Consider the following 27,759-nt stretch of genomic DNA (forward strand, 5'->3'; position numbering starts at 1 on the left):
CCTTGCAAGTAGTAACTGTTACCCACACGCTTTACACTGCAGTCTGGTGCTTTGGTGCTTTGTTTTCGTCTCTAACCAAACACCAGGCTGAAAACGCAAATGGAGACAAACTCTGTGGTAGGACAGAAACAATAACTGGAGAGTAAAAAAAAAAAAAAAAACAAGAAAGTCCTGTGACTTAGGGCTCGCTGGGATGCCCACGTCAAGGCTTTGGAGAATGAAGGAAAGTTCTGAAGTCCAAAAGCCACCACTTTCCAGTCTAGCCCAGAAGCCCCGCACAGAAGAAAGAAGCCAGGCTTAAAGAGGCTTGCGAAAGCCAACAGACAGAGTAGCTGGGAGAAGAAAGGACTAGAATGAAAAGGATGGCTGGGATGAAGTGAGGCCAGGTGACCTTGAGGTAGATGAGACAAAAACACCAAGCTGGCCCAGGACCTGCCCCCAGCTTCATTCTGGCTGGAAGCGAGGAACAGGAGCAAAATCAGCCTCCCTTTTCTAAAAGCACGTTTGCAGGTACAGCGGAGTTCCTCTTAACGTCTGGAATAGACAGCACAAGAAGCAACCATCTGTCCACCAGGATTAAAGCAAACCACATGAAGTACTCCGCTCCCACCTCCAAGCAAGAAGTAACGCTCCATTGTAGGTTTGAAAAGAGGATTCTGCCTTTTGCCCTATCTTATTTAGGCGTCGAGAACTGAATGCAGAAATTTTCAAACAAATAGTTTCACATAAGTTCACTGAAAAGGGACAAATAGAATTATTCAAAATACCCAAGAGTCAAAAAGCACGCTCGAACTTATCTTCGAACCACCAACATGGCTCGAACACCTGCAGTGCGACAGAAACTGGAGATATGTGGCCTCAGATCAGGCATGATGGGGCAAAGAAGGGCTTCTTTTTTTTAAGGTTCAAATAAGGCACATGGTCAAAGACAAGGACTATGCAATGTGTGTACTCCTTAACTTCTAATGCTTCTTTAATTATCATTATCCATTTACTCAGCTTGGTAAATGTTTAAGAGGGAAATCAATATCCAAATATTTAAACCTGTCCCCTCTAACCAAAACCCAGCTCTTGCCTCTTGTGACTTCAGGTCAGAATGCCTGTGTCCCAAGCAGAGCATGGCAGGCAGTAACATTATTAAGGAACCAAATGGAACTCGGATGTCCCAGAGGACTTAGAAGAGAAGGTGTGCAGGAGCGAGATCGCCAACCAAAAGCTCTGAAGTGAATAAGCCACTGAATTAATAATATACAGCCTTTAGTTGTTTTTTTTGTTTGTTTTTTTTTTAAGAAAAGGACAAAGTGACACACAGAATTTGACTCCTTATCGATCCAGCACTGGTAAACGAGGTGCCTTGCCCTAAGGGTGAATGTGTAAGTGAACTGAACCTTCCTCCCTTTCAAAAGCAAGTTTGGATTTCAAACAGGTCTACTCTTTCTAAAGTCTACGCTCTATCTATTTAATGATACCAAACACTATTATTTAATACTGCCCTGAAACATTCTAGTGCCCTCAGGGGTTAGGGAGCTGCCTCTGAGCATTCGCCCCATCCTAGAGGGGCTCAAGGAACTGAAAGGTGCTGCCAAGATCAGCAAGTCCTGGGTCCACCGGCTCAGCTTCTGGCCACCCTCACCCCCACCCTGTTTCACTCTCACTTTTCCCAGATGTCAAGTCTTGCCTGCCTCTAAAACCATCCCCCCCTGGGACTCCTCCACTCCCCAACCAGCACTACTGGCCACTTCTCATCGGCCAGGGACTGGGAAGCCGGATAACCGTTCTATCTTCTTACCGCCCACCGGATTTGAACACAAGCACCTCAAAAGCTTGACTCATTTTAAACCTTTGAATCCCGAGCACCTAGCATTTTGCTCTTGATAGAAGAGCTATTCAGTCATTGATTGCTGATGATAAATTCCCAAAGGCCTTGTCTCCAAGTAGAATGCACGGGCTTTATGACAGCTGTTTCCATCATGCAGCTTTTCTGCTTACTTCCACATTCCCAGCTGTGTTCTGGAGGGCTGTGCCGGCCAGAAGCCTAGGGATTTACTGTACTTCTATTTCTTGATAAGATACTTGAAGAGAATAAACACATGGCAAAGAAGACATTAAAGTAAGGGATAAAGAGATCTTTTTTATTTTACCAATAAGGAGAAAGGAAGAAATATCACCTAGCACACTGACACTTAATAAAGGACAAGCAAGACTGGATTCTCTTCTAATTCTCTCCAAAGTACTCTCAATGGCCTGGGCTTGCTTCTCTACCCGCAGCAAAGCACCACAGGCTACAGGTCACTTGCACCTTGATGAAAAAGTATTTTTCTCCAAGTTCAGCAGACCCTCCTCTTAAATCCAAGTTAGCCAAAATTACAATGAGCATGCATTGCGTGCAAATTAAAGCTCTCCTCTAAGACAATACTTTCTGATGAATTTCATCGGAAAATTTTGAATCGTAGAATCTCAGAGATGGAAGGGACTGGGACATAATCTAGGGCAGTGGTTCTCAACCATGGCTGCTCACTGGGACCACGGGGGAGCTTTTAAAAATCATCATGACCGGTATGCCTGGGTGGCTCAGTCGTTAAGCATCTGCCTTGGGCTCAGGTCATGATCCCAGGGTCCTGGGATCGAGCCCCACATCGGGCTCCCTGCTCCACGGGAAGCCTGCTTCTCCCTCTGCCTGCCGCAGCCCCTGCTTGAACTCTCTCTCTTTCTGACAAATAAATAAATGAAATCTTTAAAAAAAATGATCATGACCTAGCCCCACTGCCAGAAAGTGTGATTTAATTGGTCTGGGGTGGTGCCCAGGCGTTAGATTTTAAAAGCTCTCCAGGTGATTCTAAGGTGTAGCCAGAGTCAACAATCCCTGATCTAATACAGCATTCTAACACCCCTGCTCCCATTTTTCAGACAAAGGAGAAAGAACCCAAGCAAAGGTAGGAGACAACGAATCGGTCAGGGCTAAGCTAGACTGCCCCTTCCAGGAAACCACGTCCTCTCCATGTAAAAACTACTCCATCCAGGGGCGCCCGGGTGGCTCAGTTGTTAAGTGTCTACCTTCGGCTCAGGTCATGATCTCGGGGTCCTGGGATCAAGCCCCGCATTGGGCTCCCTGCTCGGTGGGAAGCCTGCTTCTCCCTCTCCCACTCCCCCTTCTTGTGTTCCCTCTCTCACTGTGTCTCTGTCAAATAAATAAATAAAATCTTTAAAAACAAAAACAAAAACTACTCCATCAAGGACAGTGGGGTTTCTCCCATTTTCTCTCCTCAGTAAACCAACATCCCCCACCTACCCCAAAGGAAATGCATTTTCTGAATATTCTTTGCCTTGGAATCCCATTGCATAATTCGCGAAAACCTATATGGCTGCCTGTTTCCCTGCATCCACTTCTCTTCTCTCCAAGAACTCAAGAGAGGTTCGTCAGGCATGGTTTTCCCTTAAAGAAGCCATCCTGCTTTTCCTCCTGGACTCACTTAGCCCACCCTTTTCCCCATTGTCCTCACATGGGCCTTCTTTCAAATCACTTGCAAGGTGCACCTCCAATTCCTTCGGCTCGCTCGCTTGCTAGTCTGTACCTGCCCTGCTGTCCCTCGTGGCCTTCCCCCTCTCCTCCTGGCCCAAGCTCTTTCCATTTTGTGAAAGATTCCTTTTCCCCTGAAGCAGCAGCCTCTTTTACTCTACCAGTTAGTCATGCCGGCTTCTTTTTTTCTTCCCCCAAGCAGCTGGTCTTTTTGATGTCTGGCACACATTTATCTGGGCTTCCAATAAGATGTTTTTACATAGTTTCCAGGCTTCCTGGAGGTTATTGACTTTTTTTTTTTTTTTTGGTAACTCTTCCATTCAATTTTTTTCCTAATTTCTAACATTTGTTAGAGTTTCTTTTTCAAAAGTTGAATACCTGGCTGATGGATCGCTTTGATTTTTCTCTCCCACCAGATTGCTGAATTAAATGCATCAGAACTTAAATATAACATTTCGAATTACCTCCAGGATGGAATCGCTTCATGAATTTTCTGCACTTTCATGTTCTCTGTAGTAAGCAACAGATGCTTCACCAAGTGGAATTGAAAATGCTAGTTCTTACCTGTGCGTGCTTTAGTGGGTCTGCTTATATAAAATATTCTGATATCCTTAAGCCTGTGTTCTTCTGCTTGGTAAAGACAAGAAACTTCAGGTTTTATTTTGTAAAAGGTGACCAATGTGCATCGAACAGCTCCACATGCCAAATCTGATGTGCTAAATTACTCTTCTAAATTTGCTCCAAATTGCCTAACACGGAAGTCTCAGTTATCTATTCCTTAAAGAAGTAAATCTCAGAGCGAGAAGAAAAACAATTCTGAATCTTGCTGAAAAATTCCTATAGCACTTGGTTATTAATGAAGTGGTTAAGACGAGTACTCCACCACCCCCCAAAAATGGAATCAAAACATTTATTATATGCTATATCGATGTATCATGGAGATTTACTCTAAATTTATTTCACTTCAGAATGCTTAGCTCCAAAAGATTCCCAGGAGTGCATGAGACCATGGGATGACAATCTATCATCAAGGCAGCATAAACCCCATTATGGCACTGGGATCCTGGCAGAGAATGCGAAAGAATTGTCTATGTCATCCCCCAGCCCCCACCCCGCGCACATTTACCGAATATTGCCTTGAGCTATCCCACTTAGTACTCAAAACACCAGAAGCTGGACCTCTGTCCTCAAGTTGCTCACAGTTGAGAAGGCACATAGGTGCCTGCACAATTAACTATAACAAGAGACAGTTATGTGCAAAGACCATCGATCTGATTCAAGCAAAGAATTAGGAGGAAGAGGGCACATAACTCTGGGACGTTCAGAGGTGACTTAATGAAAGTATCATTTGTGATACCTGAAGCCACTGAAGCTCAAAGCAGAGCAAGGAAGGACTCCATTCGAAGCACGGCATGAAGGAAATGAAGCTGGGGCCGGTCAGCATGGAATGAGAGGCTAACGAGCCAAGAGGAAGGCAGACCAGTTAAGAACTGCATACTTCTGTTGAGTCACTATATTGTGTCCTGAAACGAACAGAACACTGCACGTTCGCTCTCCTAGAATTAAAATAAAAATTTTTAAAAGAGAACTGCATACTTAAAACAGCCTCCTGATAGCCCTCACTGACCCTTAACTCCCAGGGACACCGGCTCTCTTCCTAAAACAGTTTGACTGATGACACTCCCCTCCTCAGAAACCATCACCAGCTCCCCAGGGCCCAAGAAATACAATTTATATTCCTTCTACTGGTAACACTAGGTTGTCTGTGTCTGGGTATTAACACCTTGCCTGCAAAGGACAGGACTGGATCCTCTCTCTACCACACCATCAGAACAGGGCTGGGATGGTCTTTTGCTGGTTGATGGTCCTCTCGTAGCTTCTATTTCTAAAGCCAGCCGTCCATGGGTGTTGGGAAGGTACTCTGTCTTACGACCTGTACAACAATGCACAGACTGTTCTTCTGGGTCAAGGAAGACCTGGGTTCTGGTCCCACTTCTACCATTCACTAGCTGTGAGCCTGTGAATCTACTTCCAAATCCCTTTGAACCTCAGTTTCCTTGTCTCATAAAATGGGGAAGATGATGAAGATAATAATACTTCGGACTTCGTGTGGTTGTTGTGGATTTTAACTGAGAAAATATGTAAAGCCCTTAGCTCAGGACCAGGTCCAGAGAAAGCAACCAATAGCTACAAACTCTTTCCCTGAGGCCAAAATGCATTTGTTGTGAACATATGCGGGAACAATGTCAGTGCTAAAACAGTTAATGTTACTGGGGAGCCAGAGACTCCCTTCCAACTGATTTAGATTAACACTGATGTTGTTTCCCTTGTCGAGACAACAAGAAACTTCCTTTTCATTCCTCAGTCTAGTCTCCAGCTAATCCTGAAATTGCATGCAACCCAATGTGAGTCAAATAAAAAAGGAAAATAGTAATTATGCCGAATCAAACATTTTATATTTGTATGTTCTAACTGGAGATTGAGCTGCATAAGCCAGAACTTTTATTAAGTTCTTTTTTGAGCATGTCCAGGAAGTAGTTCCAATACTACTTGGGACAATCTCTATACTGACAGGCCCTGTGGCTCAATCAGACCCTCTTTCTTATATAAAACCCAAGGAGCCAAACTGAGGATTCCAACAGAATACAAGATCACAAGTTCTCTGCAAAATCCAACCCACCTACTTAGAGTGGGAAAGAGGAAATGTAAATCTTGAGGACATATGCTGTGTCTTACATACAATAATCAACTCCGTATCAGAAAGGATGCCTACCTCTCCAACACACACATACTTTTTGCCACGTAATCCTAACATAGCTCGTCATTCCCAGAATCCTTTGAAGCATACATATGTGCATATGTGTGTATGTGTGCCTGCAAGTGCATTGCTCATGAACATGAATGGGAACGGGGGGGGGGGGACCACTCCAAAATCACAACTATGACAAAGTTCTCCTTGGTATCCTTCAATGTCCCTACGAAAGAGACCTATGGCAGGCTTAAGAACATCCCTAACCAACTGCCTCACTCTTAAAGACAATTTCAGCAAAAGTTAGATCAGTAATAAACTCCCAGTGGTTGAGGCTGCTGGCTGGCTTAGTCAGTAGAGCACGCGACTCTTGATCTCAGGGTCATGAGTTCAAGCCCCATGGTGGATGTAGAGATTACTTAAAAAACTTTTTAAAGAATCAAAAATAAAATTAAATGCCAATTGTTGCATCTCTCTAACCCTGTCTTTATGGAACGGAGGCACAATGAAAATGGTTAGATTTTCAAATTTCCTTAAATTGGGGCACCTGGGTGGCTGAGTCGTTAAGCGTCTGCCTTCAGCTCACGTCATGATCCCAGGATCCTGGGACTGAGTCCCTGCCCCGCGGGGAGCCTGCTTCTCCCTCTCCCACTCCCCCTGCTTGTGTTCCCTCTCTCGCTGTGTCACTCTCTGTCAAATAAATAAATAAAACCTTTAAAAACAAAAAATAAAAAAATAAATTTCCTTAAATTTACTAGTGAACTAGCATTGATAATCTGGTCCCAAATCCCTTCTCCTTTGGAACCCTGTGGGCGCTCCTCCCTCCTCATCTGTACCCCTGGGACGGTACTTCTCGCATCCCACGCCGCATTCGGATTCCGTGTGCGCATGGCTTGTCTCCCTACTACCTGGGAAAGGTCCTGGCGGCAGAGGCCCCTCCAAACCTTCTCTGGCTGCCTCCACGATGCCCAGCACCGAATGCTGCACATAGTAGGTGCTCCAAAAAGATATGCCCTTTGAAAGCTGAACAAAAACCTTATCCTTGGTGTTAAAGATCCCTTTTGATCTACCCATTATTTGGTAAGTTCGGCAGTCAAGCAGATAGGCAATGGGGGACCTCGCCTGGGTCCCGAAGCCCTGTCAGGAGGATGTACTCCCTGACACCCTTGAGAGCACATCAAATTATCTTAATTATGATCTAAAAAGACTAAGCCTCCTTAAGAACACAGTATTCTTAAAGCCTGTTCAAAACTCTAGAAGGCAAGTACAAGGCCGTTGGGGAATAAAACCTTAAACTTGGGCTAAGCCTGGCTCTAGGCACCCAGGCGTTGTGACCCTTTGCCTGGCAAACAATCCTGGACTTTTTGCATATAAAAAATAAAATAGATCATCATCCTCCACCTGGACTTTTTGCATGTAAAAAATAAAATAAAATAGATCATCATCCCCCACCTGAACTTTTTGCATATAAAAAATAAAATAGCTCATCATCCCCCACCTGGACTTTTTGCATATAAAAAATAAAATAAAATAGATAATCATCCCCCACCACCAGCACCACACACACACACACACACACACACACACACACACCCACCCCTGGCCAGGGAAAGTGCCTGGCAATTCATTCAGACATGGGCTGTATACAAGTCACTATATGGACTACACTCCCCCAAATGACCACAATTATCTGAGTGCAGCCCAGGGAAGACAAGGCTAATGTATGCATCTGGACAGGCCAGGGTGATGGTAAAGATTACCCCCTGTTTCTATACTGGCCGTCTAAAGGTATTTACTTGGGTCTGTCTGTGTTGTGACAGTGTCCTAGACTCAAATGAATGCCTCTAACACTCCACATTTTTGAGCCATTCAGTCATGCATTTTTGTTATTGTTGAAAGTGGTGCGAAATTGCACTGCATGAGCTAAAGTCCTTGGTGGTCTTCCAAGGATTCCAGCTAAAAAGGCACTTCCTTTGTTCCTCAGGAGAATGCAGTCCAGTAGGTCATTCAAAAGGGGAAATAAAAGCAGCAGCTCTGGGAGGGAAACGAAGGACAAGACAAAAAGAATAAAATGTTTTGGGTGTGAGCACATTAGCTTCCATTTCCTGCTGCTGGTCACTAATAACTCTCCTATCTTTGGGGGGAAAATATCCAGAGAGACATATATGCAAAAAATATCGCTCAGGTGTTGGCTGGCGACCAGGGCAGTCAAAGGCAACAACACCACCTAGCGCAGTCCTTGAGCACCCTTCAAACTTCCTTTCTTCTGAGATGCTGCCTGGGGAAGAGTTCCTGCCATGAGGAGCCTGCACAGAGCCAAGCTGGAGAAAGTGGGGAGGGCAACTTCACACCGCCCTCCTCCCTGAATGCTGCTGGTCCCTCTCAAAGGCACATAATGTTTGCAGGAGCAGAAGATGAAAACTTGTCACCTTCCCATTAAGCGCATCGCCGCATCTATGCCTTCAAAATGTGGGAATGACAACTGTAACCTTCACGCCAATCATCTCTGCTGGGCCCAGGCCCAAACCGTGCAGGGCACAAAGACCCCAGGGTCTGACCTGTGGAGCCCCCAAGCTTCAGTGGCTGTCGGTTCACTTCACTTTTTCTGGCGGGGCGGGAGGGAGAGGGGAAAGAAAGAGGGCTTTTCAGGGCTCCACAACCAATAAAATCGTGCCGCTGTGAGGACATACTCGAGTTCCCAAAAAGACAGGCAGCTCAAGGGCAAACAGTCTCTAATCAGTAGCGTGCCGAGTTACTTGATAACTGCCAAGGTGCAGTGGGCTCCCCGGCTGCTCCAGCAATTTCTTGAGTTCTATTTCTAGACGGATGCCGAATACACTGGGAAAGTGCCCAGCGACTTCCCTCAATTACCTTTGTAATTTATATGTAATTGATGACTGCACTTAATCTCCAAGGTTATTAATAGCCCTTCCAAAAAATGACCCCCGCGTCTTCCTAAGCCTCTGGAAGCGCCTGGTTAAAATTACAGTATTTCCTTTGCTGGCTGCCGGCCCCCTGCCCGCCCCACCCCGGTGACCAGCCCCGCGAGGCAAAGGCGCGCTCTCCTCACTTCCATGAAAGGTTCGGAATGGAGGCTTGGCCCCCGGGGGCTCGAACCGCTCTCTCTCCTCCGTTAGGTTACGCTGGCCAGCAGCCAGCTAGAGCCGTGGTTCTTTCCGAATCCTCAGGGCGAACGGGCTACCTGCGCCGCCGCTGGCCCCAGCGCGGCCCGTGGGGCTGCGCGCAACAGTTGCCCTCGGCGAATGGGAGACAGCGAGCCGGAGGGGACCGGCCACCGCCGCCGCCCGCCTCGCGAGGAAGGGCGAAGGGCGCCCGCCGAAAAGCCGCCTCCCCAGCGCCCCAAGAAGGGCTCTCACCAACACCCCACGCACCCCCCAGCGCCAAAATCCGGTGAACTTTTTCACAGGCTAAGGCTTCTCCATTTGCATAACCATCTCCAAACTGCGATTCAGGTTTCCTGTAGTCAGTCCTTTGAAAGGTTTGTAATTGAATGTGCAATTAACCCTGAAAATGAGGTGAGAAAAAAGAAAGCGGGGGTGGGGGGGTGGAAGTATCCTTCCCGTCCAGCACCTTCCGGAAAGCAGGAGAGTTCCCAAAAGTCAGGGTTTGGAGGGGGGGAGAATCGTTTGCTTTTTAAGGGCGACTTCTAAAGCCGCTGTAGCTACTGAAACTCCTAATCCGCGTCAGCGGTGGAAGAGAGGCGGGGAGAGGGTTTTTAAAGAACATCAATGAAACCTCCATTCGAGTTCCACGTTTGGCGTCCCCGGGAAGCCGGCGAGCTGTAGGTTGTCCCCCCCCCCGCGCGCGCGCGCGCATACACACACACACACACACACCCCCAACCGGCGACCCTCACAACCTCCCGGCCTCTCGTCACCCACACAACAAAGCGGGGAGCCCAGTAAGGAGTTCAACCCGGAACAGGCGAGGGAGCCGGTGACACGCACTTTGCGGGCCAGAGTCCTCGGGGCTCCCCGGGACCGGGAAGACGCGGCGGGGCGGGAGCAGACGCGCGGTGGCCCCCGGCCCGTCGGCGGCGCCCCTCCACTCGCAGTCCTGGGGGGCCGCGCTGCGCCGGGGCTCGCTCTCGCGCTCTCTCCCGCCTGCCCACGGCTCTCCCCCTGCCCCGGGCTACCTGCGGCCGCGCGGGGGGGCTCCGCGGTCCCTTCCCCGGGGTGCCTGCCTCCGCGCACGCCTCCCGGGGGGCCCCCCCACCTACCGTTGATCTCGTGCGTGGGGGCATCGTTCTTGTTGAAACCTTTGGACACGTAGAGCCGTCGCACTTCCGAGCAACTTTTCGACTTGGGCTCGGCGGCCAGCAGCGCGGCGCAGAGCACGGCCAGGGTGCAGAGAAGCGCGGGCAAGCCGAACCGGGCCATGGTGCGGGCCGGGGCCGACGCGCTCCCACCTCTGGGACCGGGGGAGAGTGGCGGGCGCGGGGCCGGGGGCTCGCGAGCGGAGCGGAGCGAGAGGGCGAGGGAGCTGGGGTAGGAGTTGGGAGACCAGCGCGAGGAGGAGACGCGGGGCGAAAAGTGGAGCTGGGCCTCGCGCGTCAGGCAACGGTCCCCGGTGCCAGGCGCCCAGCCGGGGGAGGAGGAGGAGGAGGAGGGCGTGGAAGCGGTGCGCGGCCCACGGGAGCGGAGGCACGGGCCGGTGGGCTCGGGGCTGCGCGGGGCGGCGGACGGGGCGCGCCGGCCGGCAGCGGGACAGGGGCGCGGGGAAGGAGGGGAAGGTGGCAGGCGCCGCCGGGGCCGCGGAGGGCGTGGGCGGCGGCGGGCGCTCGCTGCGCGCTGCTCGGGCTGCCCGGCGCCGGTCCGCTCTCGTGGCTCGGCTCCGCTCGGCTCGGCTCACTCTGCCCTCGGCCGCGCGGCTGTGCCCTCCTCAGCTCCGCCGCTGATTGACTGGCCGGCGTGCGCGGCGACGCTCGGCAAACTTGGCCCAGCGGGCGGCACTCAGGGGGAGGGGGCGGGCGGCGGGCGGGCGGAGGGGGGGGCCAGAGACGGGCGGGAGCACGCAGGGCCGGGACGGGAGAAAACCTGGAAGCGGGCTGGGATCCGGAGCGGCCAAATCCACTTCCTAGGGGGCCGCACCGGGCGCTCGGCGCTCCCTCGCGCGACACGCCCCGCGGGGCTCCTCCCTCCTCCCCTCCTCCCCTCCCCCGGGGAGGCGGGAGATGCTCGCCGCCCCCCACCCGGAGAGGGAGGGCTAACTTCTCCGGGGCGGAGGGCCCAAGTCGTGGGGGACCACGCGCCTGGGCACTTGTCCCGAAGCCCACGTCCGAGCCACAGGCCTTCTGCGCGCGGCCACCTGACTCGCTGACCGTGGGCCAAAGCCGGGCGGAGCCCTCCCGCCTCGATACCTGCCCTCCCGGCCGCCCCGCAGCCCGGAGGATGCCCCTAACCGCCTGGCTCCTGCGCCAGGAGGAGAGGGCGCTAACAGGACTCGCACTGTTTCGCTGCAGGCACCAGGGCACCTCGGAGTCCCAGCTGGCCCTAGACCCTCACCTGGCCCTCTCTGCCCTGCTTCGCATCCAACGGTGCTCCATGAGCACCGACTTGTTCGGAACCCCGGCAGGCATTCTCCTCCCCCGCCTTCCCCCAGCCACGCCCGGTTCTGCTACAAGTCTAACCAAACCCTGAAGTGAGAGAGCCCTCCCCCCCCCACCCCAAGAGCGAGGCGATGGGACAGTCAGGGATGACCTCGGAGACTTTGGAAACCTGGCCCTAATCCTCCTCGTGAATGTGGGGAAACTGAGGCCCAGAGAAGGGGAGCGACTTGCTAACAGTATGCAGCTGAGATGTGGGTCCAGAACCCTGGGCTACACTCCCAGGTCACCTGGAGTAAAGGTAGCCCAAGACCCCCAATCCCCTTTTGCCGTCAAACCTCTTGAGAGAGACTCACACCTCTCTGGGACCCAGTCTCCACTTAGCCACCAGAAAACTGGAAATGGGCGAGTCTTCCCACCTTCCCAGCTTTGTCAGATTCCATTAATGAGTGTTTTTGAAGCTCCCAGGGCTCCTTTAATGAAGGGAACTGTGCAGATTGGGAACTTGTCATTACCCTTGTTATTGTTACAATCTGCTTTAAGAGGTTAGGGTGAGCAGTGCCTCAGACACCTCGGGAGTGTGCTGGGAACTGGGCAGATAAAAGGGGCTGGAACTTATTATTTGGCTAGACTCTCAATTCCCATAAAATTACATAGGATGAAGATATGAACCATCATTACAATTATCACCCTCATAGGGTTTGTTGAGACGTCGTCCACTGCTGTTTGTAAACCACGTTGACGTGTTGGCTCTGTGGAGTTGTAGAAACTTAGGTCAGCTGTTGTTTTGAATGCCCACTGCACACTCTTCTACATTTTATTAACTCTTGGAGATCATCAAGGTAAACAGATTGTGACCTGTCTATTAGTGAAACTTACAATTTCTGTGGGTTGGCAGAACATTTAACCCTGCAACTAGCAGAGGAGTTTTTCTACATATGCAAACTCCCCTCCCAGTGAATTTTCTGCCATTTTCAAGAGACTTTCGAATAGTCCACCTTTTTCTCAAACTGATACCATTCAAATTCTTGCTAGGGCTTAGCCCAGCACTTTTAACTTTCATTGATTGATTGCATTTACTTAAAGATGTTCTTTACCAAAGATGATATAATCTGAGATGCAACCAACAGTAATAACAAAATGAAATCCAGTGACCATAAGTGAAAAAAAGATCCTCCCAAACCATGGAGCCCAAATCCAAAAGCTGCTTTTCACAAGTCCAGGGGGAACTCATTCCTTGCCCCCCCCCATTTACTCCTGCTTTTTCTGTTCATGTATTATTAACCAAAACTTGAGCCTTTTCCACCAGAAACAGTAACCTCTGGCTAGAAACGGATCTGGACAAGTCTGAACTTTACCACACAAGACAGGAACCCCAAGCCCTGCTCAGAGGCGGCTCCCACTTCAAAGCCTCCTTTCATTTAAATACAAACAGGGTGAACAACTGGCAATCTACGAAACAAATACCATCCAGCTTCCCTTTTCAGATGGCCCCTAGCTCCTCCTTTCCTCCCCCCACCCCCACTCCAGCTTTTCTCTTATAAAGAGGCTCCTTAGTGGAGATGCGTCTACCCTGTAAGTTCTCTGGATACTAGAAAATGGATTGAGTACTGCACGTAGAATGTAAGAATCAACAGCTTCTCACGGTGATCAACTCTCATATGGCACTTTTGGGGGAGCTTTTTTATTGTGGTAGAATACGTAAACATAAAATTTACCATTTTCACCATGTTAAAGTATACAATTCAGTGGCATTTAGTACACTCACAAAGGTGTGCCACCATCACCACTATCTAGCTCCAGAATATTTTCATCATCCCAAAAGGAAACCCCGTACCCATTAAGGAAAATCTATTCCCCTCTCCCCCCTCCCCTCAGCCCCCAGAAACCACTAATCCACCTTATGTATCTATAGATTTGCCTATTCTGGACATTTGGTATAAATGGAATCTTGCCATATGTGACCTGTGTTTGGCTTCTTTCATTTAGCATCAGGTCTTCAAGATTCATCCATGTGGGAGCAGATATTAGGACTTCTTTCCTTTCTGTGGCTGAATAGTATTCCACTTTACAGATACGCTACATTGGGTCATATAGTACTTTACCGTTTGCAAAGTGCGTTCGGGGGCACTCCTCTACTCTTAGACATTTTTAGTGTTTTGTTTTTTAATAGATGAGCAGGGGCACCTGGGTGGCTCAGTCGGTTAAGCATCTGGTCTGCCTTCGGCTCAGGTCATGATCCCAGGGTCCTGGGATGGAGCCCCACGTCGCAACCTGCTCAGATGGAGAGTCTGCTTCTCCCTCTCCCTCTGCCCCTCCCCCTGCTTGTGCTCTCTCTCACTCTCTCCCTCTCAAATAAAATCTTTTTAAAAAAATAAAAGTAGATGAGCAAACTGGGTCTCTGCAAGGTTACGTGGCTCGTTCACAGCCACGGAAATCCTGAGTAGCTGAACCAAGACTGAAAATTATAAGGCCTCTGACCAAATCCCATGTGATTTTTTTTTTTTTTTTTTGGTTAGGGAACACAGTCGTCTGGGTCTCATTTAGGGTCAGCTGTGAATGTGCAACTGCCCAGATCCTGTGGAAGCGTCCCTATTTCAGAGAACTAAACGTTCACTGAGCACCCACTGTGTGCCCGATGCTGCTCATCCCTAGAGGGAGGGAAGACATATACGCCAGACGGAGTTTGCAGTTGAATGCACTGGGTAAGAGAGAGAGAATGACTTTACGGTGTACCTGCTTTTCCCAGGCGAGGCATTTCTCCTGATGAGGCCCTGGGGTACATTCGCTGGTGGGCAGAGAGAACAAGGTATGCACTCACCGCTGCTATCCTCCAAGCCAAGAACTAGTTGAGTCAGGTCCACTCTCTCGGCTCTGGGGGCACTTCTCCTGGCCTGCTGGGGAGCTAGCTTGGTTGCCAAATACGGGGATGGTGAGTAGAATGTGACTTCCTTTCCTAGGATAGGTGCTGTCCTACAGCCCTCTAACCTCTCGCCTTACCCAACCCATCTTTCCCCCAGCCATCCGAGTGAGCCTCTGACCTCACCACCCAAACAGTGTCCCTCCCCTGCTTAACCCTGCCCCTCCCCCCATGGTACCCCATCACTTTCCAGATCAATTCCCAAATAGTTCTGCAGATGTGGATCTTGGCTCTCGGGCCATTATCTACATTACCAGCTTTTTAATTTTTATTTATTTATTTTTTTACTGGCCCTTCCCAACCTTGTCTTTCTGGTGCTCGGCCCCTCCTTCTCCATCACGCCATGGACATTCTTGCACCCATACCCTGCCCCTGCTAGGAATACCCTTCGTTCCCCTCCACTCCTTAGACAACTTCCTCCTAGTCATCCATTGAAACTCAGCTGAGATATCACTTCTTCCGGAAAACCTTCCTGGGTGCCCCCCAGCAGAACTACTGGCTCCTGCTTCGAGGCCTCCAAAGCACTGTCTGCACCAGCATGACCATGCATTGGTCATGTTTTCTGTGAGGATTCCTCCGCCCCCAGGCTCCAAGCGCTCTCTCTCGGGCTTTATTTTGATTTGAATGCCTACTGCTTGCTAGAGTACAGGAATAAAAGACCTTGAATTGTATTTGAAATCTCCTGATTTTTAAATGTTAGTGACTGCTTAAGACATCCTAAAAGTTTGCCACACAAACTCAGCCCGTCTTCAGCCTAGATTTCACCAAGTAATGTTCTCCCCCACCCCAACCCCCGCCCCGTGACTCTCCTTTTCAAGCAACCAAGCGAGTAATACCAGCTGACCACTTGCTGTGTAGCAAGGTTGGTTCTGAGAAGGCTCTAGAAACTTGGAAGACCAGAAGCATTTAAAGAGCTGACTGTCTGGTTGGGGAGGTGGGATCCATAGCTGCGTGGAGAAAGACACTGGTGAGGGTAACACAAGGCAAGACCTGTCCCCCAGGAAGTTCACCTCAAGTTGCTCTTTGTTGTATGGTTGTCAGCCTCCTCTTGGTCCCTTTGGAAATTTACAGAAGTAGCCGTAATTGAAGGATCAGTCACTTGGAAAGAGTTGATGTGTGTAGTCTGTTCCTGTCTCCTAATTTCATACTTCCCTTCAGTATTCTTTCTCTAATACTTGAAGGTTGCCTTACCTTTCCTTCTCCCTCAGAGAGTTCATCTGTGTTTACAACTTTAACCACCAGCAACGGGTACCTAGCCACCTTACTTCCTGTTTGTGCCCGTGTTCCCCACTGTACTCCCTTCTTCTTCAGTAATCACCCGGACAATTCGAGTCTTCCTTTTTACTCCATGGCCATCAACACTTGTCCAGGTTCCATTACCTCTTGTCTGGACTGTAGAGCCAACCTCCTAACAGGTCTTCTGGCCTCTGACCTCTCTCTCTCTCTCTCCATCCATCCACCCCGGGGCTGTCACAAAATCAGTCTGATAGCATCATTTGCAAGCTTCCCACTCCTTGCCCAAAAAGTCTTCTGTGGGAAGCCAATCTTGCAATAATAACTGATATTTGTTTAGTACTGCAGAGTTTAGGAATTGCTTGCACATGTATTATCTGTGAAATATGTATTATTTTCCATAATTTATGGGTGAGGAAACTGGTTCAGAGCCTTAAATTGAGGCCCTCTGAGTCCAAGTTCAATTACAGTCACTTCTCACGGTGCCCCAAGCCCAAAACAGACCCAGGAAAACTTCGAAGACAGTGCAAGGCTAATGGATAATGTTGGAGAAGGTAGGACTTCCTTTGGACCCTGAAGGACAGGGAGGAATTGCCAGGGAGAGGAGTGGGGATGTAGAGGGCCAGTGGAGGCTAGCGAAGACCCGATTTGGGCTGAGTCCAGGTTCATCTGGGAGACTATCATGACAGAAGGTGCCAGATAACGGGGACACGGTACCCTGGGATGACTGTGCTATCTTGATCCCACCAACACTGACGATGTATAAGCAGAGACTGAAAAGACAAAAGTGGTGGCTTAGAAAGAATGATCTGGGGAGGCCAGGAGGCATAGAATGGATTGAAAGAGGCCGCGGCCGTCTCCTCCACCAAGTGGTGAGGGCCCAGGCATTTCTTCATCCAGGGATTCCTGATGAAGAGCAGAAAACAAATGCAAAGGGAAAGGCAGTAAAAGAGGCTAAGCGGTGGGGCCAGGCAGCCCGAGAGCCGAGTCCCGGCTCTGCCATTTACAGGCAGCGTGTCCTTAGATAAGTAACTTACCCTTCCGGAGCCTGGTTTTTTTTTTCTCAGGTGTCACACCTACCCCTTGAGGATTACAAGAGAAAAACATATGAAAAGCATTCCTCTGGGCCCCGAGCGCTTTTTGTGCCCTCAGCACAAGGCATGGAAATCAGAAATACACGGACGTAATCAGAAAGCACTTAGCACCCTGCCCGGTACAAAGCACTCATTTGCTCTCCATGCACTCATTCCTTCACTCAACAAGTATTTACTGGGATCAACACTCTTTAAGGCTTTGGGAGCATACTTATGAATAAAACAGTATCCCTTCTCTTGTGGGGCCTAAAAGTTGGGGCTCAATAGAGTAAATATTAGCTAATACTCTCGTTATGGTTATTATACATTCCATCCACTTCACAATTTGCTCAGAACCAGCCTTGCCAGCATTGAAATGCTATTTAGTATGATAGCATATTGGTCTAATAATTTTTTTTTAGATTTATTTATTTGAGAGAGAGAGCGCATGCGAGCACACAGAGGGAGAGGGCAAAGCAGGCTCCCCGCTCAGCAGGGACCCTGACATGGGGCTCCATCCCAGGACCCCAGGATCATGACCTGAGCGGAAGGCAGATGCTTAACCAACTGAGCCACCCAGGCTCCCCTAGTCTAATGATTTTGAAGATTTATTTATTTGAGGGGCGCCTGGGTGGCTCAGTCTTAAAAAAAAAAAAAGATTTATTTATTTGAGAGAGAGAGAGTGGGAGGGTGAGGGGCAGAGGGAGAGAGAGGGAGAGAGAAACTTAAGCAGACTCCCCGCTGAGCGTGGAGCCTAATGCGGGGCTCAGGCTCACAGCCCTGAGATTATGACCTGAGCTGAAACCAGGAATCAGATGCTTAATGGACTGCACCACCCAGGCGCCCCTTGGTCTAATAATTTTGTATTGGAACATATGAATTATATCCGTATTGGTCTCCATAGTTAGCGTTGAATTATACAACTTGTTGAACACAGGGAGATCAGAGTTATTTTTATCCACTAGGGTTCTCTCACTCCAGTAAAGGTGTTCTTGTGCCCATTTTCCCAGCGAGATAACTGAGGCCCAGAGAGTAAAATGGACATTCTCATGTCACTGGTACTGATATGTTCTCATACTTTACTAATGGGGCAAAGGTTTCACGAAGTATGTAGCTTCTGTAAAAAATGACAACTCACATCTCACGCTCATCGGAGAACAAAGACCAAAATCTGTATGGAAAGCTGGTTAGCCTTCTCTATCCCGAAGCTGTTATCTATAGTCTGATTTATAAAGAGCATTTGTAATTACTGAAAAAAAGAGCCCACTTTTCAGTGGGTGTACTTCCCGGTGATGGCAGAACAGTTGCCATAGATATTCATTACCCTAGTTTGTGGCCTATGATTTGACCTACAGCTTTGGATGTAAAACACGCATTTCAATATAATTGGGAGAGTTCCTTCTCTAATTTGCCCACTGGACATAAATGGAGCATTCATGGAAAGAAAATTATTTCTTCCTATCCTTTTGATTCAATACAACTACCGATACATGCGAAGGTACTTCTGAAATACTCATTTTTCAAAATGGTTTGTACGACTCTCCCACATGGCACGCAGCCACTGAGAAAATTGCACAAGCAAAAGGACAGGATAGAGGCAGGCAGCCCAGCATTGTCCAAGCAGAGGGTACTCGAATGTGAGATCTGGAAGGGACCTTGACCTTTGTCTAGCCCATCCACCTCAAACTTGACCTTTCCTTTTGCATTTGAAATTTCAAGCCCGTGAAAGACTGTCAGAGGCAAAATATAGGTTCTGACTAGAACGGTGGCAAGAGGGAACAAGGGTTTCAGAGGGAACAAGGGTTTCGAGGTTTCAGGCACGTTGTGCCTCGGGATTGCAAAGGACACGTAGTTACATGTGGTAGCGTAGGCTGCATTTTATATTCATTCTCTACCTTGTTTGGAAAAACAGACAAGCTATCTGGTGGCAGCCCCCCCCCCGCCCAGGCCCCCCACCCCCCGACCTCGCGGGGCTCCAAGTATCTGAAGGGTGCCCTCCCCAACTCCGGCCCTGAACATCATGAAACCTTGTCTCCCCCGCCACCCCACACCCTCGCCCCACCGTGAGGATCAGGAAACCCAGCCACAAAACCAAGGCCCAGTTAGAAAGGGACAGAATGTTTTAAGCGACACAAGAAGGTCCTTAATGAAATGCCAAGGGAACCCTACAAGTAGTGAGACTTGCACTTTAAACCTGAAAAGTCAGATGGAATTCCTTTTCCTTTTTCTCCTTCTCCTCCTCCTCCTCTTCTTTTTCTTCTTCTTTTTCCATAGCACCATCATCCCTGCCTTTATGTGAAGAGACAATGTGCATTTTTAAGAAGACCCAGCAGGGAGTAGGCATTTTTATTCCAAAGAGATACCACAGATAAAAAGAGCTGAAGAGAGTCAGGGTCAGACATAGTTTGACATTTGTCATTTTCTAACCACTGATGGGTGATGTCTACAGAACTGTTGCTATAACAATAATGAATTCAAATGAGCAAGGAAACTAGGAACCTGCACAGACATTCATAGCATCTAGCTGAATCCAGGCTGCACACACAGCACAGGGCGCGGGGAGGGGGGGTGTTGGCTTTTCCCATGTCCCTCCCTGCTCATGCTCACATATACATGCTTCTCTTACCCAGCATGACTTTGGATAATTCAAACTGACATTTTCTTAATTCTCAGAGTACCCAGTGCCGTATTCCAGCATGCAGGCTTGGGGGGAGGGGGGCAGGGGAAGGGGAAGGACGCACAAAAGTGGGCAGAACCCAGGAAGGGGCTTACACTCACTCATTTCCACCACCTCCAAGAGAACCCTGCCTTTCTTCCCTTGACTTCTCAGGGTCAAGGGAAGGAGGCAGCTAAAAAGAAAAATGTATCAAGAAAAACCTGTAGGTGCGCCTGGCTGGCTCAGTGGCGAAGCATGTGACTCTTGATCTCAGGGTCATGAGTTCAAGCCCCACGTTGGGTGCAGACCTTACATTAAAAAAAAAAAAAAAGCTGGGGCGCCTGGATGGCTCAGTCAGTCGAGCATCTGACTCTTGATCTCAGCTCAAGTCTTGATCTCAGGGTCGTGAGTTCAAGCCCCGCACTGGGGTCTGTGCTGGGTGTGGAGCCTACTTAAAAAAAAAAAGTAAAAAAAAAAAAGAAAAACTTGTTTTCAGAAGTCCAATTTCTGATTTTAAATAATCAAATCTAATTTCTATGACTCCTAACTTTATTTCCTTTAAAGTATGGATTCATATTAATGTGTCTACCTTTAATAAGTGTATACAAATGATATGATCTTGAAAATTTGCTGGTTTTAGTCACTATTTTAGGTACTGTGAATAAAGGCATTCAAGGTTGCCCAACTACCACCTCTACTTAGGTCCAAATAGTCTTCATCACCAAAAAAGAAACTCTATAACCCATTAAGCAATAACTCCCCACTTATCCCCCCCAACCAGCAGCCCCTCACAACCTCTAACCTACTTTGGGTCTCTATAAATTTGTCTATTCTGGACATTTCATACAGTGGAATCATACAATATTGGTCCCTGTGTGGCTCATTTCACTTAGCACAATGCCTTTGAGGTTTATCCATGTTGTAGCATGCATCAATAGTTCATTCCTTTTTATGGCTGAATAATATTCCATCGTGTGGATACACACGTTTTATTTATCCATTTATTGCTTGGTGGACATTTGTGTTGTTTCCATTTTTTGCATGCCCAGGAATTTATCCTAAGGAAATAACCAAGGAGATGCATAAATCATTAGTTATAAGGATATTCACTGTATGTGTATATATACTATAATTTGTTAATCCATTCATCCTCTGATGGACAATCAGGCTTTTTCCACCTGTTAGCTATGTGAATAATGCTGCTATGGATACGCATGCACATGTATGTGAGCACTGGTCTCCGATTTTTTGGGTATTGACACACTATTGTTTTAAAGATTTATTTATTTTAGAGAGAGCTCGCACGCACACAAGTGGGAGGGGCAGAGGGAGAGGGAGAGAGAATCTCAGACAGACTCCATGCTGAGTGTGGAACCCGACGCAAGGATCAATCTCACGACGCTGAGATCACCACCCGAGCCGAAACCAAGAATCAGACACTTAACCGACTGTGCCACCCAGGCGCCCCTTGACATACTATTTTTTATCACGGACTGTGGCTCGGTATTGTTAAGAGAAGGTTCTATCCTGTTGCCTTTTGTGGGCCAGTAGCTGAGTAGTCTGTCTTTGGCAGAGCTTGGAGAATGGCATGGTGAGAAGTCACTGGGCTGTGAATCAGAGTCCTCCGACGGAGTCCTAACTTTGCCACTATTCTTGACTCCAATTTTCTCATCTGTGCGATTGGGGCGCTGGAGTTTCCTCCGGCTCTGACACTTGATTTTTGCCTTAGACAAGATCCTGGCCCTCAAGAAACTTACAATTTTATCTAAAAAAAAAATTTTTAGGTAAACACTACCCCCCAATGTGTTGGGACTCGAACTCATGACCCCAAGATCAAGAGTCATGTGCTCTACTGAATGAGCCAGCCGGGCACCCTGAAACTTACAATTTTAGTGGGCAGGCAAGACATATCCCCCAACAGACAACTCATGACCCACAACAGCATGTGCGAAACACCAGTGATTTGCCTCACAGGTGTTTGGAGAAAGTTTTTCTTTGAGCCTACTCTCCCCATTCAACACGAGGAAGCCTTTTCAATGATGTTCCAATTTCTGGCTGCAACAGCTGCAGCCGCCGCCAGTCATTTGGCCGTCTTGGGTTCTGCTCAGTTGGGATATTAGCCGCAGGGACCAAGGGCAGCAGTGAAAACAGCGATGTCATAAAGATGGAGGCACTGAATTGTCAGCAATGCCCAAAGCCGGCTGCACAAAGCTAGAACTTTACTAGGAAATGAGGGGCAGCTGGCCATGGTGTCCCGCCCCGATCCCCCTCCCTGCTTCCCCACCAACCCCCCTCCGCCCGCCCCCGCCCTGGGGAAGGGCTGCTTCCTTAAGCAGGAGGAAAAGGAGCAAAAACCCCAACCCTACCCCCCCCCACCCTTGAAGAAACCCTGCTCCACCACCTGCCTTGCAGCCTCTCAGCTCGTTCTGTGAAGAAACACAGCTACAAACCGCACCGCACCCTCTCCATTCACTGCCACATCCCTTCTTTGAATTCCATTGTAAATGTTACTTGACAATTGGGTAAAATCATGTTTCAAAGAATGCACTGGACAACATGCAGCAGGGACCCATTAAAATACTGCTTTGCTATATACAAAAATATACTCATTTTCACAGATTTAAATACTTCTCAGCTCTCTGCAAAGGACTGCGTGACAGATGGTTTCAAAGCGAGTCACATTTACAAACAGCAGACAAAAATATTATTTAGCAGATTCTCTAAGAGTTCTTCTGAGCTGTTCAGACCCAATCTTTTCCCAAGGGCTCTTTTATTTCTAATTTGCGGAGGCCAACAAAAAAGTCTCTCTCCTTCCTAGCAACCTCTGTGTGTGCGTTTCTTGAGTTTGTAGAATCTAAGAACCGAAAGCAGTTCTAGAGCTATGAATGTTATTCTAGAAAACACTACCTTGGCCTGCAAAATATGAATTACTAGCCCATCACAAACACTAAGCCAAAAATGGGGGGTGGGGTGGGGAGAGAAAGGACCAAGAGGAGAATGAGTGATAGAGGAATTGTCACAGGAGTTATGAATCATGTACACAGCCATCTAGTGAATTATGCTTCTTCAATTAAAGCCATCAAAACAAGGACCGCCTCCTGGACAACTCTGCTTTTAAAGTTTTGAAAAAGGTCACATGTCAAGCACATATTATGAACAGGGAATAAGCCACAGAACTGGCCTGTAATCCGGGAGCATCCACTGTCGGGAGGGACCGCACCACTAACTCACAAGGCAGGCAGGGTGTGTTAGCTCCAGATAGCCGGTGGTCCTCATGATCAGCGGAGGGGTGAGGTCACTGGGCCTTCTGGGGGTGGGTCCAGGCGAGGGGAGATAGCCACACCAAAGATCTCAAAGGGATAGGAGGACCTGTTAGATAAACAGAATGCCTTGAACAAAGGTCTAGAGGATGAGAATTCGGAAATGGGCAGAGGGAGGAGAATGGGGGACGGTCAGCTTGGGGAATTGTGGAACCAGAGGGAGGGAAGAGCCAGTGAGCCACACCTACGTGGTTGGCAGCTCGGAGCCCTGTCTGGCTGGATGGAAAGAATGCTTGGCAACGTAAGTGTGACCATCGGGGTATGCGCTCTTACCGTCCTCATGAAGACCATCTTCCTTCTCTTCCTGCTAGCCTTACCCCGAAAACCAACAGGCTTTACACCGTCTCTAACATGTATTGACAAGGAAAGGAAAAAACCCGAGCAGAGCAACGGCATATCTAGCCTGGGTTCTGATTAATAGCACAGTTGTGGGTTGGCTGAGTGATGCCATCCTGCAAGAAGTTAGCGCATTTTCATCTTTTACAGTGAAATTTTCCTGTTTATTCCTCCCACTCATGTTCTAGAATTTTATTTATAACACTTTTTGGCCTGCTCTTTAAAGTGTGTGTGCATGCCTCTGTGTGTGAGAGACCGACTGAGAAGCTAAAGTACTCTTATTGGGCTTTGAGCTTCTGGAAAGCAGGCCTCACATACATTCCAAGTATAATTATGATCCGTTCTGCATAAGGAGAAGCAAGATAGACGGTGCCCCTCTGTTCTGGCGGCACCAGCTTGCATAGCCGCCTCCTGGGCTAATATCCATCCAGACTCGGCTTCCCGCGTGATCCCAGCAAGGCGGCCTGCCTGTCGCCCGGGGCCCTGGGGCCCTCGGGGAGTCTGACTCACGGTGCTAGAAGGGTCGGTCACCAGGGCCGGTCCCCTGCTGTCAGGCAGGTCCGGGACCAGACCACCCACCCAGGCGGGTGGCTGAAGATGTCAAGGGAAAGGCCACCGGCCCAGCGGGGCACCCGGCACAGAGCTCAAGCAGCCTGACAGGCACAGAGTGCTGCCCCAGATGCACCAGGGAGGGCAGCAGGGAGGAGGGGGCCTCCTTGCCCTTGTTTGTGGCCTGGTGACAGTGGCAGCAGGCTGCGGAGGGGCCAGGGGAGCCGGCCTGGCCCACGTGGAGGCCAAAGTGAGCCTGGGCATCTCTCCCGGGACAGGGCTGCCTTTTCAGCCCCAACTGCAGCCTGGACAGCCACTTGCCCTTTTACTGGGACGAGGCTCGGAGAAGGGAGGTCCCTCCCTCTTGCAGCTCAGGGCTGGGGGCTCTTCCTCTGGCCCACAGGGAGATGAAGAGCAGCTCAGCACTCTGCCTGAAGCTGGATGAACACACCTGGGGTTTGTTCTCTGCTGTCCCATGGTCTGGCTTAACTCATCCATTGCTAGAGGGCAATATGATGTAGTGGAGAGAATCCTAGATTTGGAATTGGGTAAACTTGTGTTTGCATCTTCTGCCACTTGGTTCATATGCGATCTTGGGAAAATTATTTCATTTTTCCAGGCTTGTTTCCTAATCTGGAAAATGGGAATAAAAATAGTGTCTTCCTCAAAGGGTGGTTGTGAAGATTAAAGTATCTTTTAAAAAAAAATTTTTAATTTATTTATTTTAGAAAGAGAGAGAGAGAGAGCAGGAGCAGGAGGGGCAAAGGCAGAAGGAGAGTGAGAAACTCAAGCAGACTCCATGCTGAGCGCAGAGCCTGATGCGGGGCTCAACCTCACGCCCCTGAGATCATGATCTGAGCCGAAACCGAGTCAGATGCTCAACTGTCTGCACCACCCAGGTGCTCCAAGATTAAAAGTATCTTGAACACAAAATACAGATGACAAATATTAGCGCCCTTCCATTTGCAGGGGGGGAGATTTATTTATTTATTTTAAGTAAACTCTACCCCCAACGTGGGGCTTGAACTCACAACCCCTGAGGTCAAGAGTCCCATGCTCCACCGGCGGAGCCAGCCGGGCGCCCCAGCTCCCTTCCTTCTCTACCTTGATGTGCCATACCGACTTTCAAGAATCCATTTCAAAACATGTGAAGGATTGAGCTCATTTTCTCAATTGCTCTAAATACTGCTTTCAGTAAATGTACCAGTGCCCAGCATTTTCGCCAGTATTTTGCTATAGGGAGATGTGGCTGGGATGCCATGATTTATATAACAGGATCTCACCTGTCTGTTCAAAACTTTTTATTCCTTCGGTGTTTTTTTTTTTTTTTTTTTTCTTTTCCCTGTGTCGTCTTCAGATTCATTTTTCACCTTCCTGCAAAACCTCAGGCTGGACCCGGGCCTCTGGGTCAGTTTTCATCAGTGCTAAGCGGAGTGGATGAATGCCTTCTTGTTTCTGCAGACGGATGTTTCTGAATGAATAAAATAAAAGACAGATAGTACAAAATAACATATGTAAAGTGCCCAGCATAGACTAGGGCTTGGATAATGAGCAGCTGCTGTTATGATTATTATTACTTCTATTATTATTACAAAGCAGGAAACGATAGGGGAAGACCCTCAAGAGGAAAGCTTTATCATTCCTATGCCGCCGGAATGCTGAGTTCCAAATGGAGGTACCTCAAAGGCCTATTCAGTCATCTCAGCAAGATATTGAAATACCCCCATCTAAAGTCAATGAAGTCCCCACAGTTGTCAACTTGATCCTCGAGCCTGAGACCAGAGAGAAAGAGGAGGCTGGCCAGCCTAAAGTTCCTTTTAAAGGTTCCAGACAAAAGGTTAATAAGGAAGTGGAGAGGCCCTTCCTGGAGGGACACAAAGGCAGGGCCCTCCCCTCAAGGAACTTAGACTCTCCCCTTGGCTCACTTCTCTCCCTATTATACCCCACTTGTATGTTGTTTTGTAAGTGTCCTTAAATCTTTTCTCAAGAGAGTCACTTGGAGATCACTAATTAGGCCTGTAAACCCGTCGGGGACAAGGGCCCCTGGCTTTTTACTTCTTTTGTTCCCTGTGGCTCACAGCGGCTAGAACAGTCCTCAACACAGGGCATAGCCTCCATCGAAGTAGCAGACTGTCTGACCTTGGGGACCTGGTCAACAGGCTAGTTAGAAGCTTCAGCTTAGGTTGTGTTGAGTGGCATTCACTGGTGACTGGGGCTGGCTGGCTGGCTGGCTGGTGGTGGGCTGCTTGGCCCAGACAGAGCAAAATGAACCACCAAGTACAAGCATGCCAAGGGCAGTTCAGTGGAGGAAGCCAGGCTGGGAGCAGATGGGGGTGGGGGAGGTGGCCGAGGGGGGGTGGCTCAGTCATCTCCTGCAGTAGATTGGAGATAATTACCTCTACAACACGTGCCCAGATTACCTTCTGCGGCATTGAGTCTTTGACAGCAAAATGCCTGTTAAGAGTGATAGAAGCCAAAGGGAGGGGGCAGGAGAAGGGGGAGGGGGACGGGTGTGTGCGGGCGGGCTTGTGCAGATTCTTTAAAAGCCTGACCTTTTCAGATGTGTTTAAGGCTGTAGCCATCTAATATCTTCTGCGTGCTACCACCACCACAGTAAAGTCACTCACTCTCTGGGATTTTGGGCGACATCTGCTTCTAGTGGCTAAGGATTCATCGACCGGATTAGCCAAAGCACAACATTCTGGTTGACACTGGAAATTCAGGGCCGCCTTTTTGTCTTGGGGTGGAGGAGAGCTCACCTGGGGTCAGGAAGGATTCCCAGTGGAACCCCTGAGATAGCATGTCATTTAGGGAGGTCGCGTCTTCTCTCCGGGGCAGGGGAACAATGCTCCTCAGGCCTGTGGGGGGAAACCACAGATTTCATCCCCGTGGTTCCTGAAGGAGGGACTGGAAAAGCTACAAGGAGGCAGATTTCCACTCTATATAAGGAAGAGCTTTCTAACCCACTAGAGCTGTTCAAATCTAAATGGGTTGCCTGCTAAGGTAATGAGTTCTCCATGTGGGTGAGTGTTTAAGTTTCTGATTTTGTCTTCCTAACCACATATCCTGCTTCTTTGCCCAAATTTGCAAAACCAAAGCCCTAACCGCCCATGATTCAAAGTGACTAAACATGAGATCCTGGCATCCTCACCTCGGGGGCTGTTGGGTCCGCTGCCAGTCCTGGCCCAGAGGATGGTGATTTCTTCCCCTAGAAACTGAAGCTGGCTCTCCTAAGCCGTTGTCCCGGGGGAGGCGTGGCTCAGACCGAGCACTTCCTGGGGTGCATTAGGATGTTCCTGCTTTGACCCTGGGGGAGCTGGGCACTCCAGGTGTGGGGCCTTCCTTCTGATGTTGGACTTTCTGGGTGCCAGGCGGGCCCTCTGGGGCTGGGCCAGCTGGGCCAGGCACAGCTGTTAGGCCCCTCTCCGAGGCAAGTCCATTCTTCGACTCCAAGGTAGAGCTGCCACCAAGCAAGCTTGGCAAGTAAATACAAGACATTTATAAACTCCAAACCATTTTTCACTAGCTTGCCGGTCCCCTAAAGGTACTCGAGGAGTAAAGGACGTGAAATTAGCATTCTTGACCTTTGACCCTACACAAATCATCATTCCCTGAAAGAGTGGCTATTCACAAAGCAGAATTCAGCCACTGGGGCCAGATAGACTCAATCTAGAGACGTGGGCTTTGAGAGGCAGATTTGGAGCGCTAGTTGTAAGTGTATTCGGCCCTTAAATGAATATTTATTTTCAAGAAAACATTCGAGATTATTGAGTGCTACTTTCAATAATAATACTTTACGCTCGGGAGGGGGTATCCGTCTCCATTTACAATTTACAAAGA

General features: G+C 48.9%; 1 protein-coding gene across 1 annotated transcript in view; it reads right to left on the bottom strand.

Moving 5' to 3' along the window:
• Positions 1–11,200, bottom strand: part of GPC4 (glypican 4) — a 106,935-nt gene extending 95,735 nt beyond the window's left edge. Inside the window, exon 1 of the mRNA XM_045882691.3 lies at positions 10,507–11,200. Within this exon, the coding sequence (XP_045738647.1) occupies positions 10,507–10,666 (160 nt within the window). The 5' untranslated portion in view covers positions 10,667–11,200. The remainder of the gene's footprint in view (positions 1–10,506) is intronic.
• Between the last annotated feature and the right edge of the window lie 16,559 nt (positions 11,201–27,759).

This window comes from Mirounga angustirostris, unplaced genomic scaffold (genome assembly GCF_029215605.1).
Source record: "Mirounga angustirostris isolate CCGP_5_RB_7025 unplaced genomic scaffold, mMirAng1.0.hap1 SCAF_11, whole genome shotgun sequence".
NCBI classification, from domain to species: domain Eukaryota; kingdom Metazoa; phylum Chordata; class Mammalia; order Carnivora; family Phocidae; genus Mirounga; species Mirounga angustirostris.